Here is a 16444-nt window from a genome sequence, read left to right on the forward strand (position 1 = left end):
TGGCCTGTCGGACGAGGAAAAAAGGCTGCCACAAAGGCAGCTTGGCAGGCTGCTATTTCACGCCCCGAATTATTCCTGCTCCACCATCCAGACTACTTTATGGAGACTACTTGGTGGGGAATAGAATGAATCAGATTTCTTTGGTTAGTGATGATTAGTGCAAGGCCATATGCTGTTACTTTGTTTGTGTAAAGCAAAAGGGGTTTCTGAGACTGGGGAGACAGCTGAGCTGCATGTAGCCAGGTTATTTCAGTGGCCCAATTAACAATGTTAATTTTGACTCAGCATCTCTGAAGAAACGGGGCCTTGAAATATTATTTTAAGAAGGGAATTTTATATGCTGCAAATACAGGAGAGTATTTCACTCTCAGATACGTATGGTGGGGCTTAGCCTTCCGGATGTGTGCAGCACTCCTATGGATATCAATAGGACAGCTAAGCTTGTAGGGTGAGCATAATATCACGGGCAAGCCCAAGAAATTCTGAGGGAAGCACTTTGCCCATGCTAATTTAGGCCCCAATCCTGCAAAGATTTCTGTGCATGTTTAACTTTACACATTGTGATTAGTCCCATTACTCACTGTTGGAGCTGTTTGAAAAATGGAATTTCCGTCCCAGGGCTTTAATTCGGAGTACCATGATGCATTGCCTTTTTGGAAGACTTGCTTTAGTCACATACAAGTTATTGGGCTTCATACAGGAGTAATGGGATGAAAGTCTATGACCTGTATTGTGCAGGACATCAGACTAGATGATCTAATGGTCCCTTCCGGTCTTAAAAACCTATGAACCAGTGGTATGTTATAGGGCAGTGAAATGCGAGTCAGGATTCAGGTTCTAGTCTCATCTCTGTCACTGACTCCGATATAACCTTGGACCCACACAGGACAATTTTTTTAAACTTAGTTTCCTAAAGTTAGGCACCTCGATCCATATTCAGGCACCTACTCACGTGGCCTGATTTCCAGAGGTGCTGAGCACCTGCAGCTACTATTGACTTCTACAGGAGTTATGGATGCTCAGCACCTCTGCAATCACTTATTTCCCCATCTTTGCCCCAAAATGTGAATACTAATTCTTGCCGATCTCACACGGCTGTTGTGAAGCTTTGTTAATTGATGTCTGCAAAGGACGCCGAGATTCCCTGATGAAATGTGCTGTGGAAATATGAAGTGTTGCTTGTAAGCTTGTCAGGTATGTTTTACTGGTGATCACTACAGTAATTCAAGAATTAAAAATGATCAGAAGGCCTGATGGCTTCCACGTGAGGCACAATTAAGGAGCTGTGTTGTAAATGGGACCCTCTGCATGCATTATTTATATTAAAATGCTTTACCCTGTAGCTCAGACCTTACTTGCAATGTTTCATCCTGTTATCGATGTTAGCATTTCAGCTGTAAACCCCTGAAACATAGAGCTTAGAATGGAAATGCTGTCAGACGAACTGTAGAGGGATTTAGGGCTCCACTACAAGAAAAGGTGCTAACAGAGGGTCTTGGATTAAACCGTGTGGTACACTTTGGGGTACATTAAAGCACTGTATGATAGGTTCATCTGTGGCTGTACATTGAGTTCGGCTGAACAGGTAGTCAAGATGATGTCTGAGCTGGTTAATACAAAGTGGTGACCTTACTGAAAACATCAATGAGATCAATGAAAAGAGCAGCACAGACAGGGTCAGTCAGGAGTTATGAGCTAATGGGATTTATCAAGTGTTTTAACTCTTCATTTCAGTCTCCATCCCTGCATGGGATGAATTGATGCCTGACTAGAAGTTATCTATGATTTTGTCAAAGTCCAGCTAGTGAGCAACTGAGAGACAAATGTCTCAAGATTTTTGACAAAGGAAGCGTTGGACTGGCCTGTGATTAAGACCTGTCCTATCACATTTTTTTCCAATTGGGTGTGGACAAAGCTTGACTCTTTCTTATTCTTAATCTCATTGGCATAGATTGAAAGGTGAACACCATCACACAGCATCCTCTACCTAGCATTACATTATCACACATGCGCTCTCATTCTTTGGGATAACAGGATGCCCATTTCTCTAAACTGAATTCTGAATTTGCACTCATTGATTTCATTGGCAGTTTTACCTGAGTAAAAATTGAGCGAAGACCTAGGATTTGTCTCACTCATAATACTGTACTCCTAATTCAATGAGAACATTCCCAGGCAGTAGGTCCAAAACACCAGGCCTTTATCGGGAACATAAAGCTTAATGTCAAAGAATCTCAAAGTACTTTGTTATGTTAATTATTTAAGCCTCACAGCTAGACCTGGGCAGGAAATGGTTTTCTTGCCCTGTGGATATTTTCAAGAGTTTGAAGCTTTTTCCGATCTTGAATAGGGATGGAAAGGCAAAATCTCAAAAATATTCATGAATCAATTTTTTTTTCCATTTCAGGTTAGTCAAAACATTTCATTTCAATAATTTCAGAATGTTTCATTTTGATTTTAACCTTTATTCTTTTTTAACCTTTTTGCCCAGTCTAATTAGCTTAAGTTTAAAATTAAAAAGTTATTCTGACCTGGAAAACCTGAATTTTTCACTTAGAAAATGTCAAAATGAAACATTTTTGACCATTTTGAAATTTTTTCGAGTTAGGAAATTCATCGAACCCAGCTCAGACTTGCAAATAGTTTCAGTTTTGATGAATTAGCATTTTTGATGAAAAAATTACTTGTTGAAAAATTCCCAACCAGCTCTATTCACAATGCCCTTGTGAGACAGGTTATTATTATTAATTATTAATTATTATTATTATTATTATTATAATACCCCTTCTATTGATAGGAAAAGCGAGGCATAGAATTAAGTGAACTTTCCAAGATCATAAAATAAAGCACTCAGTTGAAGGGATGGGAAAAGAACACAGGAGTCTTTATCAAAATCCCTGATCTAACCACAAGACCACATTGCCTCTCTTCAGAACTGCCTTTGATCTGGAGAGGTCAGTATTAACCTGGCTCATGTTACTGTAAATTTTCTTAAGTGCTACTGCAGACAGACAGTCTAGCCACAAGGTTATCTACAATACGTATTCAATAGATATTCTTAACTACTTTTGTGAATTAGACTATAACACAACTCAACACCCTAAATCTGTCTCTGCATTAATAAAACAATGAAAGTGAAATTCACCAGGGTATCAGAATGTTTGTATCAGAAATGCTGCTACTTCTCTTTTACAGGCACTGGTAGTTTATTCTGGACTTCTAGCAGAGCATGTGACTATCACAGATTATGTATTCAAGGTGTCTGAAAATTGTCCCTAGGGTGATTAAGACAAAAGGCAACAGGTTGCCACTGAACGCTAAGAATTTTGTGCAGTTCAAGTGCTAAACTGTGTGTCTGCATGCCCCAAATATCCATATAGCCAGGGATATTTCAGTTATTCTTCAAAGTGAATATCAACCAATATCATTATCAACCAAACTGTTCCCACCACCAGTAGGCATGCCAGCTAAATCAAATTCAGAAAAAGGCTGTAAAGTGGACAGAATGTGGCTGCTTGCTTCCCAGTGCATTGTTACTTTTGCTAATAAAATAAATACTATTTTATTGCAAGTAAGGTAGTTTCTGAATGTTATTCTACTGCAGTACTTCTGGAGTTTGAAATCCCAGTTACCGCTTATATAATGATCTGTTTGTAGGGAAAGGAGTGTTTTTAAGTATGTTTTGGTTTTACGGGTATTGCACATTTAAAATTGCATTTGCAATAGATCAGGGCTGCGAGAGGATTTAAAATGATTTTTCTGAGCCGGAGACAATTATAGTCATTCTTTCTTTGTGTTTTCCTGTTGTAAAGTAAGACTCCTCTCTGTGAATGCCCACAGACCACTGGCTCAGCAGAGAGGCAGCTGGAGGCCACAACAGATTTTAAAAGATGGAGATAAGCAGAAGCATGTTGGAGTGTAAGGCTCTGGCTATGCTGGAGAGCTTACAGCGGCGCAGCTGTACCAATGACACTGCACTGTTGTAAGCTGTCTAATGTAGCCGCTCTAAGCCAACAGGAGAGAGCTCTCCCATTGACGTAATTATCCACCCCCAATGAGCGGCAGTAGCTATGTCAGCGGGAGAAGCTCTGTCCACACGAGTGCTTAGGTTGATGTAACTTATGTCACTCAAGTAGGTGCCTCACTCACACCCCTGAAAGACGTAAGTTATACCAACATAAGGGGTAGTGTAGACATAGCCTCAGATGAAAGGTCTTGGAGAGGCCAGCAACACAATGGGATTCTCTGCAGGAGGTCTGGAAGTTGCTCGCAGCATGTTGGAAGGGTCTGGGGCCTGTTACATGTTGAGACAAGATCATGGGAATATAATGGAGCTGGACACCTGAGGGAAGAGAGATAGATCTTTAGAGCTGGGTCTCCATGGAGATGTAAAACTGCAGGCACTCTTAACTTGTGCTTACAATTGCACCAGTTTGTTGTAGATACTTCACCTGATTTGTGGGAGCAGAAAAACAATCCCAGGGCACTTTTTATGACAGTAGTAGAGTTAAAATAAAAAGTTATCAAATTCTGAATACAGTTGAAGAAATTGTGATCAGCTAATGAGTATGGTGTGCCCACACTGATAGGCTAAACCCATCCAACACATTGTTTTGAATTATATGCTCATCTCAATTTTTTTAAAGATATAACATCCGTCCATCCCAGGATAACAGTCTTTGGAGAGACGATAAAACAGCACATGCAAAATACCTCAGGACTGTAATACTTCATTGAATATGTCATTTGTGCTGCTAAGAGTTAACACTGAATCCCAAGATGAAATGACATATCCTTTTTATGACCTTCCTTTTGATAGTCATGTACCTTTCAATCTCTGAAGATCCATATTTTCCCATTCCAGAGAGAAAGTTATTAGTGTGAAAGATGTCAAAAATAAGCAGTACTTTGCCATCTGGTCATTATTTATTAAGTCTACTGAATCTAGTAAGGATGTTACTAAACCAGCTAGCGTAATGCCCATTAAGTCTATTGATTGTTAAGAATCTATAACATGCTACTGATCTTACTAGTGATTACAGTCTTGGGACACAATACTCTACACACTTACTTCAAGACTCAGTGCTTACTGAGAGTCATTGACTTCAGTTGGAATTTCCCACAGTAAGCACTACACACAATAGTCAATTTGGGAAGGATTCGGCCCCAAAATACAAATTCAAAGTTACTCCATGAAGTAACCCTTAGCAGAATTTGGCCATAGGAATTGCAATTAGTTAACGTGCTTGTAATTTTTGTATTAATACTGATTACATGAGTGTATTGTATTACTGCTACACTGGATTTATATTCACTGTCATTGCTTGGGTCTTGTATATCCAGTTCCTAATCCATTATGAAGCAATCTTATAGACCCATACTATCAAGTAAACGCAGCCCTGTAGCTGGTAATAATGCTTAGCAGCATTTTAAGATTTGTAAGCAAAGTAAGTGGCCCAGCCCAGTGCATTAGCTGAAGCTTCTGTTATCTCAGCAGTTCAGTGTGTCATAGCAGTCTCTGTAAATTGCTTGCTAACCAAATGCTCAACCCATGTTTTTATCTGCATAAAAAAGATATAATGAATATTTGATAAACCAATAGGGAGGAAATTAGCCCTTTGGAGGAGACTAGGAATTTATTTTGTCATGCCTCATTTTATCTCCTCTCTTTACTTTCACATTTCGAACCTCAAGTGGTGCTCCTGTTGCAGTTTAACATGATTTTCCTTGCTGTGATTCCAGCCTGCTCTATCTTCATACACAACAGCTAGCAGGGTAACACTGAGACATTCCAGCTGTGTAGCAATGACATGTTTAATCATCATGCTTTATGCTTTCAAGCTTAAGTATCCAAAGTATCTCATTCCGCAACTAAAAGCATCCATCTTTTACAGACTGCTGCCTTTCTATGGGAGGCTGACCTTAAAGTACCTCAGCACACCACAGGGCTACTCCTGCAGGACTGTCGTCAGTGATGCATGCCCGCTGCCGTATTATTAGTGTTTGAGTCATGAGATCACTTTCAGCCAATCAGAACTGAGGTGGGCTCAGAACCTCTCATACCCTCTGCAAATTAGGGTTCTGGAGTAGTACAGCCAGTGAAAGTACTTCCTACTGTAACTGCAGTTCAGGTCTTTAAAACAATCACTTCCCTGTAGGGAAGCGTCACCTGTGAATTTTTAATCTATTTTCTTTCCTGCTTAGCTCATAGACTGTTTTATTTCTCCAGCTCAATCGCTTGCATGGTTAATCTTGAGAAAGTTCAGCCTTTGTTTAAGCCCAAGCATGTCTTAAGGCATTAGCATTCATATGTCATCGGCAGTCAGATTTTCACATTCTTAACCATTCCCGTCTCCTTTGCCTCATTTTCTGAGCTTGAGCTGGACATTATAATGTCATCCCTGCTGTGCTGCATTACAACACAGATGATAAGAATGGGCCAGTTATACTATGCCACTTCCAGAGTAGATTTTCTTTCACAATATCCACCCACTCCTATAACAAGCATGAGTCTCAATTTACTGTAATCTTTGGGCTCCACTCTGATCTCAGTCACACCATTGCAACTCCACTGGAAACAATGCATTGGTGTAACTGAGAGCAAAATTAGACCTTCTGTCTTCTGTTTTGCATGGGCAATGTGCAGGAAATACTGGCTGGATTCTGATCTTGGTCACAATAATGTAAATCTAGAGCAACTCTATTGATTTCAAAGGAGTTACAGCAGCATAACTGGGAGCAGTATATGGAAGCTCAGTTAAAATGGAATTAGAGGATGACATTTTCAAGATACATTTCATAATATACAAGTGGAAATAAAAAATAACTCAAGGTAACAAGAAAGAATGCTAGTTTTTTCACTGCATGACAAAATTACTAATGCGTATTGGGTTATTTCCCCCAAAAGGTGTCAATCACCCTTTGGAATCCTAGTCTTTGTCTCTGATTCATCTAGAGAAGTGGCAGTGGGACTACCTGTTCTCCAGTACCTATGGGGAAAGTTAACCCTGGTCCTTGCACAGATGACCAGGGGAAAGGATACACAGGGGAGGATGAGAAACACAGCCTGTACACACTCTGCTATGCTAGTCCTGGACTTCTCCAGATCACCAACTATGTCAATGTGTATGTTGGTTTTGTGCTGTGAACAATTGTCATGTAGGACTTGGAGATGCTAGGGACTTAATGGCCATGGAGCTGGCACTGCCAGCATGCCTATGAAGGTAGCCATCCCAGGTCAGGATAGAGACACTGATTGATGAGGCAATGTGGAGGATGCTTGTTCTGCTGCTGCCAATGCTGTGCTTATTCTGCACACACCTCTTTATCCTAGGCTTTGAATCAGTGGCAACTACCAGAACTAAAATTATTTTTAAAAATCTCTCTCTTTGCTCAGCTACAAAAATCCTTATGAAACAAACTGGATCCTACTTCTTTGTGGAATGCCTCCTGGAGAAAACAAGAGGGAGGACACAGCTTTGCAAGCCATTAGGCATGCCAAGCTCACACACAGCAATTTGATTGTGCTAAAATCCCCTTTGCAAGTCTCTGGACAGAGGTCATAGTGTTTGGAAAAATGAACTATTGTCTTAATGTTTGGTAGCCACATGAACCCTAGTGATGCCACTGACCCACTTACAAATAACAGTGTGTCTTATTTCTCGCAGGGCTTCCAAAGCGGCTGAGGACAGGACCTTAAGGAATGTCACACAGTAGGTGCTGAGACAACTTGCACTGAACAGAACAAACAAAGATGGCAGTCCCTATTTGAAAGGAATTAAAGGCGTAGACTCTCATTAGGAAGAAACAATGTCAAAAAAAGGACGTAGCAAGGGCGAGAAGCCTGAGGCACTGATTGTTGCCCTGCAGGCTGCCAATGAAGAGCTCAGGACCAAGCTAACAGACATTCAAATCGAGCTGCATCAGGAGAAATCGAAGGTGAGTGAAGAGTCAGTATTAAATGACAGTATCTGCAAAGGAGAAAAAGATCTGGAAAAACTATATAACAGAAAATCAAGGTAGGCACATATTTTTTAACCAGAAGACAGGGCCTGATTCTTCTGTACTTACACCATTTTTTTCCTGACTTCAATGGAATTACACTCTGTTTACAAGGGGGTAAGTTAAAGGAGGCTCAGGCCTATGAAGAAGAAGTTTGTTGACCTCAAGATCCTGACTGCATTCCAAGTAGTTAGATTTATCCTGCCACCCTTAAATTTGGTGTTAGTTCTGTGACTGCCATGTTTTTCATTTGTTATCTCTGCCTACTGTGTAGTGTTGCTGTGCATTCTCAAAGGACTTATTTTGGCCACTTCAAAGAGGATTGCATTTCACTAGTGAGTGAAGTGCTTCATAAATATATAATATGTGATTCTGTGCTGTGCCTCTAAGGCTATGTGCACTGCATTATAAACCCAGGTCTATGGCACTCAGGTTTGCAGTACAAGTGTTTCCTAGTCCACACCTAAACTTCCACTCTGCATTAAAATTGCTAGACCCAGGTCTCATAATCATGCTAACGCATCCATGCAGCACTTCAGAGTCAGACCTTCTGACTCTGGTCTGCAGCTTGAGCTGCATGCACACTGCAAACTATCAGCGACTGAACCCAAGTCACAGTGGGACTCTGCCTCTGAGCCATCCCCGAGCAGGGTCCTCAGACCCGAGTCCTAAATGCTTGCTTACCCAAGTCAGACTAATCTGTATATGGACAGAATGGAGGCTTGCGCTCAGTTTAATGTGCAATGTAGACCTTACCTTTTGGGGGGGAGGGTCCACAAGGGGAAGGGTCCCAGAGTTCAGGCTCTAGCCTGAGCCGAACATCTACAAAGCAGTTTTTAGCCCTGAAGCCCAAGCCCCACAAGCCTGAGTCAGCTGACCTGTGCTAGCCACAACCATGCTGCTTGTCTTTTATTCAGTGTAGATGTACCCTTAAGGGTACGTCTACATTGCAAAAAACCATAAACCCATGGCAACAAGTGGTCTACAGATACGGGCTCATGTTACAAGGGTAAAAATTGCAGTGTAGATTTTCCTGCTTGGCCTCTAAAACCCAGAGAGGGGGGTGGGAGTCAGAGCCTAGCTCCAGCCCAACTGGAAACAGCTATACTGCTACTTTCACCCCCATTGCACAAGTCAGAGTCTGTAGACCCAGGCTGAGCCTCTCTGCCTCAGGTCTTTTTCTTGCCATGTGACATACCGTAAGAGGCTGGAGAGGCCCAGCATAACTTAGACAGCACTTAGGGTCTAAAGTGCAGCAGCCTCCCAGGGATCTCTATGGGCTGGATCTCTTCAGTGCTGTCCCACCCCAATATATGTCTGTTACCTCTTGCCTCAACCCAACAGCACGCTGAGACCTGCAGGGCATCTTCAGGAAGCAGCTTTACAGCTGACTTCTACAGTACCTGCACTGAGGGAATCCTTCCCTGGCAGAATATGGGGATTTTAGGACTCTTCATGCCACTCCAGCTGAAAGGGACCGGAATGGGAGTGTAAATTTGTAGCTGTCACTGTGCACTTGCTCTGCAGAGAGGGTGCAGATAGCCTTTCCACCTCCTGCTGGTCATGCTTGCAGAAGTAGATGGTTTCAGGTTGGCGAAACATCATCCAGTTTTGAAGCTGATTTATAATGTAATGGTTTTTTTCCCACTGCAACACTTCCTACTTTCTTACACTCAAATAAATTTGTTAGTCTCTAAAGTGCCACAAGTACTCCTGCTTTCTTACAGGTGCTTCTACTCAGGAGCCTTGGATGCTAGTTAGATAGTGACCCTCTTTAGTTTTAACAAGGTGTCCTTTATGAGCAGCAAACAACAGAAGTCCCATGTTATAGTTGTTGATTTCTTATCCCCGAGTACTGAGTTTATGGCCAGTGCTGCCCAGATGCTAGCACTCTGAATCTGCCACTGAGCCACAGTAGCAGTTTCAAAGGGCAGCACTTAGTGATATGGTTTTTTTTTTCCAGTTGATTGTAATTGAAACCTGTGACAGAAATTCTTTGACTGCGTCACAAATAAGCATGGCCTCGGCAAACAAACCTAGGCTGGGCTGCTTGTAGCATCCAAAACTGAACAATAGCAAGTGCGTTAGCTTCCATCAGGTCTTTTATCGTGAAAGGCTTTCTTATCCATATATCAAAGCTAATGGCAATCTCAGAGGCCCATCGGCCAGTTGAGTGGAAATCAGTTTCTTTAGCTGTAGCAGAAACAAGATGAAAGAACTAATAGACAGTTTGGGGTTATCCGAAGTGCTGATAATCTCTGGGGGTGTTTCTCCCCTCACCGTCCAGTGAGATTTATAGCCATTAATTGCAAACCATTTTAACATGGCAGGATTTGCAAGCAGCAAGGAAACTGACACAGTCATTCTTTTGAATTCATCCTGCATCTCAGACTTTTACAGCAGGCTGATCTCAGAACCTGGAAAGGCACAATGGTTTTTCAAGCCTTGGCACTGATGTCTTAGCACACAGGCAGGGATTAGCTTCTCTTCTTAGGAGCCATAGGCTGGCTGCCAGGAACTTGAAACCATAGTAAGTTTCTCTCATGCTTTCCACTTCATTTTCTCACTGACCCTCTCTGTCTTTATTTCCACTGTAACCCTAGGCTAATAGTACAGTAGCTCCATTATGGTATGCTGTTAGCTGTCAGGGAGGGCTGTGAGCACTCAGCCCCTCTGAAAATCAGAGCACTCGTATTTTGTGCCTAAATACAGAGCTTGGTGCCTAATTTTAAACACCCAAGTTTGACAACTTTGCCCTGGGCTGTTGAAGAGCTTGGTGCCCTAAGAATGAAATTGAATATGAGTCAACAACGTGATGCAGTTGTGACAAAGGCTAATACCATTCTGGGGTGTATTAACAGGAGGGTCGTATGTAAGGGATGGGAGGTAACTGTCCCACTCTGCCTGGCACTGGTCAGGCCTCAATGGCAGTACTGTGTCCTGTTCTGAGCACCACACTTTAGGAAAGATGTTGACAAATTGGAGAGATTCCAGAGGAGAGCAACAAAAATGATAAAAAGTTTAGAAAACCTGACCTTAGAGGAAGGGTTAAAAAACCTGGGCATGTTGAGCCTTGAGAAACGAAGACTGATGGGGGGACATGATAACAGTCTTCAGATATGTTAAGGGTTGTTATAAAGAGGACTACGATCAATTGTTCTCTGTGTCCACTGAAAGTAGGACAAGTAGTAATGGGCTTAATCTGCAGCAAGGGAAATTTAGATTAGCTATTAGGAAAAACTTTCTAACTCTAAGCTCTGAAATAGGCATCCAAGGGAGGCTGTGGAATCCCCATCACAGGAAGTTCAAAGAACAGGTTGGACACCTGTCAGGGATGGTCTAGGTTTAATTGGTCCTGCCCCAGTGCAGAAGGCTGGACTTGATGACACCTCGAGGTCCCTTCCAGCCCTGCACTTCTATGATTCTATAAGTTGTTCACTGGATTTTTTTTAAGAAACCCTAAGAAACACACTGCTCAGTTTTAGGATCTGACTAATACTTGTGACTTGAAACTGAAGTGAAACTGGACTTTTAGGACTCTTTTCCCCCTTGGAGACATATTTTGGTTGAGAATATATCTGAGACCACTTGGGGACAGAATGGAAGAGAAGCATGTCACCTCAATGCATATTGCATACAGCATTCTCTAGCTTTACCATATCCCATCCTTCAGATCAATTATGACTGTAAGCAGGCACCACCCGTGTCTCCTGGAGGGCTTTCAACTGAGGTAGCATTTTATTAATTATCATTATTATTATTGATTTTTTATCTTTCCTTGTCTTTCTCACTTTAAAAGGTTTGCTCACTCTCTGATTCTTTATGGTATTTTTTAAAGGAAATTGCCACAGGAGTTTTTATCATTTTTAAATCCTTCCTTTCCCTTCTTACTGTAAATAGTAAGCCTGTCTTGTTCAATTCTTATTGAAATCTCTTTCTTCATCAAGTTGCATTCCTTCATTGCATGTTCACGTGAGTTTGACTTGTAGGGTTGCTAACGAGCTCTAAAACGCACATACAAGTTTGTTGGATAAGATTAATGAAGATTATTGGGTTGCTCTATTCTTGCAGGGTGGGTCGTTGCACGGGCAACAGGCTTCAGTCATTTGTTTTAATGAACAGCAGTGAAGTACTTGTGTTGAGAAAAAATATGTAGGGACAAAGGCTGAAGTCCTCACTGAGGAAAAACTCCTAATTAAGTTAATGAGACTTTTTGCCTGAGTAAAGACGGGATAAAGTTGAGTAAGTCCTTTTGGATGTGGCCCATATTTTCTCATACTGAGGGTGTTGCAGGAATCGATGAGTATCTCAGGTGGCTTCCTGCCCTGAGTTGCAGGAGTGTAGGGGTACTTCAGATGGGCATGTTTTATAACATGTTTCTGGCAGTTGATTTTCTTTTCTTCTCAACCTGTAGGTCAGCAAACTTGAAAGAGAAAAGATTCAAGAAACTAAGCGGATCAGAGAACTGGAGCAACGCAAGCAGACTGTGCAGATCACTGAACTTAAAGCCAAACTCCATGAGGAGAAAATGAAAGAGCTGCAGGCAGTGCGGGAGAACCTGATCAAACAGCACGAGCAGGAAATCACTCGGACGGTTAAAGTCAGAGACAGTGAAATCCAGCGCCTCAAGTCAGCACTGTACGCTTTGCGGGACGGGAGTAGTGACAAAGTAAGGACAGCGATGACTATTGAGGCTCGTGAAGAGGCCAGGAAACAGTTTGACTCCGAGCGCCTTAAACTTTTGCAGGAAATTACTGAACTAAAATCTGCCAAAAAGCAGGTGGACGAGGCCCTTACCAACATGATCCAGGCTGATAAAATCAAGGCGGGTGATCTTCGGAGTGAACATCAATCCCATCAGGAAAGCATCTCTAAGATCAAATGGGAGAGTGAAAGGGATATTCGCAGACTGGTTAGTAATCTCCCTATGCACCAAACAGCTGGGGTGACTCCTTACAGCCTTCTTGATTTGCCTCTAATGCTGATAGGTTTCCCGTTCAGTCAGACCTGGGCAGTCCAATTAGTTTGCAAACAGATTAAAATACTCCCAATTACGACATCTCTCTCGGAATTAGGTGAGATGAAGTTGCTGGGAGCTGCTGATGTGAGCTACTCACGGGACTACTAGAACCCAGGAGGAAATATGTTAATGGTATATTCTGTAACAAATTGGTAGTTTGTGTGTGTATAAATAGGTACACACACACACACACACACGCACACACACACCACTGCCGCCCTTTCTGGATGGAATCAGAGCTTCTCCCTGCTATGGTCCTATACTGCTAACAAGAATTCTCTTTTAGCTCGAGTGGTAGGGGCCTGTGCTTTGGAAGTAGGAGGCTGTCATTGGACTCGCTGCATAAATATTATACCTGCCATCTACAGCAGGAGACATCAGTTGCTTTTGTGCTACCCATGGCCACTCAAAACTTCACCACAGCAGCAGGAATAAGCCCCAGATCTTCCTTCCCTGAAAACACCGGTCCCCAGCCTTTGGGTTACAGGAGAATTTTAGTGTGCAGTATAGGGCATAAAACATGCAGATTTATAGCTTTACCAGATTAGTAGATGTAACACCTTTGCCTGGCTTAACTCTTTCTATTAGTCTTTCTATTTTCTCTCTGCTTGCCCATGTGTATGTCTTTTTCAAACATTCTGCTTAGGGGAAAGTGGCGTTCTCCTCCCAGCTTGCAGTGCAGCAGCAGTAGCTCTATCACAACGAAGACTGGAGTGATGTTTTTCTCTGCAGTGACTTTGTCTTTCTAGCAATCTGACACAAAATTAAACCACCTGCACTGCAGGTGCTGGGTGTTTTAGCTAGAAGTGGAACTGAACAAAAGCCCTCAGTTGTACATCCCTGAAATCCAAACCCAGCTCTATCAGACTCTGTCTTTGTAGACATGATCAAGATCCTGCCTTAGGGCTAGTTTGTGCCATTGAGCCATTGGACTGTGTAGGGAGCTGTGCAGCCCCAAGGGACAGCTCTGGGATGGACGAAGCCTCAGAAGGCACAATTCCTAGGAGAGTGCCAGGAAGTGCAGAAGGAGTGTGTGGGGATCCCTCTCCATACTCCTGGTCCTGCCCCCCTCTACAAACCTCTCAGCCTCTTTTGGGCAAATTACACAGAGTTCGGTGACTGACTGTTCCTGTGTGTAATTTGCCCAGTGTGTTGACAGAGGGAAAAGGCTTTATGTGCTTTCCTTCTTCTACCAGCATTGTCCCAGTCACCAGTGCTAAGGCCAGGCACAGTCTGGCACCTAAGAGTGGGCTGAACAGAACCACTGGATCCAAACACCCCAGAACTTGAGGGGGAGTGGAAATCTAGATCCAGATTTGGCTGCTGGGGCCCATTCATAATTGTTAATTATATGCAACATAAAATCAAATTAATCTTCAGAAGCCAGCAGCATGCAATATGAAGGTCTCCAGCAAAGAGGAAATACTGGTTTTTGCCACACTGCGGTTTCCTCCAGATATTCCAAGAGGCTTCCTACATGTTACTAAATCTCAGGTTTGTATTTTCAACAATCAGAGGATTTATCGTGCTGGCTAAGAATACTGGACCATCAATTCCCTCTGTCAGTGTCCAAACCTTGTGCTGCAGAAGAAGATGGGAACAAAAAGCCATGCACCCAGTCAAATGCACAACACTAAGTAGCACTTAGATATGCCAGCGCTAAGTACTTCATTATTTCAGATTAGATAGATAGATAGATAGATAGATACTCCTCCTAACCTCTGTACTGATGAGCTTAGATCCCAAAGCCTTAGCTTAGCTGTGTACAATATCTAGCATTTTTATTATTGGCCATAAAATTAATTTATTAATTATTATTATTAATTAGGGCAGTCAATTAATCGCAGTTAACTCACACAATTAACTCAAAAAAATTAATCATGATTAATCGCAGTTTTAATTGCACTGTTAAACAACAGAATATCAATTGAAATTTATTAAATATTTTGGATGTTTTCCTACATTTTCATATGCATTGTATTCTGTGTTGTAATTGAAATCAAAGTGTACATTATTTTTTATTACAAATATTTGACCTGTAAAAATGATAAACAAAAGAAATTCTGTTTTCCTATTCACCTCATACAAGTATTCTAGTGCAATCTCTTTGTCGTGAAAGTGCAACTTACAAATGTAGATTTTTCTTGTTACATAACTGCACTCAAAACAGTGTAAAACTTCAGAGCCTACAAGTCCACTCAGTCCTACTTCTTGTTCAGTCAATCGCTAAGACAAAGAAGTTTGTTTACATTTACAGGAGATACTGCTGACTGCTTCTTATTTACAATGTCACCTGAAAGCGAGAACAGGCATTCACATGGCCCTTTTGTAGCCGGTGTTGCAAGGTATTTACGTGCCAGACATGCTAAACATTTGTATGCCCCTTTATGCTTCAGCCACCATTCCGGAGGACATGCTTCCAAGAGGATGTTAATTAAAAAAATAGTGCATTACTTAAATTAATGACTGAACTCCTTAGGGAAGAATTATATGTCCCCTACTCTGTTTTACACGCATGCTGCCATATATTTGATGTTATGGGAGTCTCAGACAATAACCCAGCACATGTTCATTTTAAGAACACTTTCACTGTAGATTTCACAAAACACAAAGAAGGAACGAATGTGAGATTTCTAACCAACCCAAGGTTTAAGAACCTGAAGTGCCTTCCAAAACCTGAGAGAGATGAGGTGTGGAGCATGCTTTCAGAAGTCTTAAAAGAGCAACACTCTAATGTGGAAACTACAGAACCCAAACCACCAAAAAAGAATATCAGCCTTCTGATGGTGGGCCCTGCCTCAGATGATGAAAATGAACATGCATTGGTCTGCACTGCTTTGGATTGTTACTGAGCAGAACCCATCATCAGAATGGACACATGTCCATTGGAATGGTAGTTGAAGCATGAAGGGACATATGAATCTTTAACGCATCTAGCACATAAGTATTTTGCGATGCTAGCTAAACCGTGCCATGCGAACGCTTGTTCTCACTTTCAGGTGACGTTGTAAACAAGAAGCTGGCAGCATTATCTCTGGCAAATATAAATAAACTTGTTTGTCTTAGTGATTGGCTGAATAAGAATTGGGACAGAGTGGACTTGCAGGCTCTAAAATTGTACATTGTTTTATCTTTGAATGCAGTTATTTTTTGTACATAAGTCAACATTTGTAAGTTCAACTTTCATGATAAAGAGATTGCACTACAGTACTTGTATTAGGTGAACTGAAAAAATATTATTTCTTTTGTTTTTTTACAGAGCAAATACTTGTAATAAAAAATAAATATAGTGAGCACTGTACACTTTTTATTCTGTGTTGTAATTGAAATCAATATATTTGAAAATGTAGAAAACATTCAAAAATATTTAAGTAAATGGTATTCCATTATTGTATAACACTGTGATTAATCGCATAATTAATC

The 16444-nt window shown here is 41.5% G+C and overlaps 1 protein-coding gene across 1 annotated transcript in view; it reads left to right on the plus strand.

Moving 5' to 3' along the window:
• The window catches only part of JAKMIP2 (janus kinase and microtubule interacting protein 2), a 110242-nt gene that overhangs the window by 53647 nt on the left and 40151 nt on the right, over positions 1-16444 (plus strand). The window contains exons 2-3 of the mRNA XM_032801486.2: positions 7668-7938; positions 12416-12913. Of these exons, the coding sequence (XP_032657377.1) occupies positions 7810-7938; positions 12416-12913 (627 nt within the window). The 5' untranslated portion in view covers positions 7668-7809. The remainder of the gene's footprint in view (positions 1-7667; positions 7939-12415; positions 12914-16444) is intronic.

The sequence above is a fragment of the Chelonoidis abingdonii genome, chromosome 7 (genome assembly GCF_003597395.2).
Source record: "Chelonoidis abingdonii isolate Lonesome George chromosome 7, CheloAbing_2.0, whole genome shotgun sequence".
Classification (NCBI taxonomy): Eukaryota; Metazoa; Chordata; order Testudines; family Testudinidae; genus Chelonoidis; species Chelonoidis abingdonii.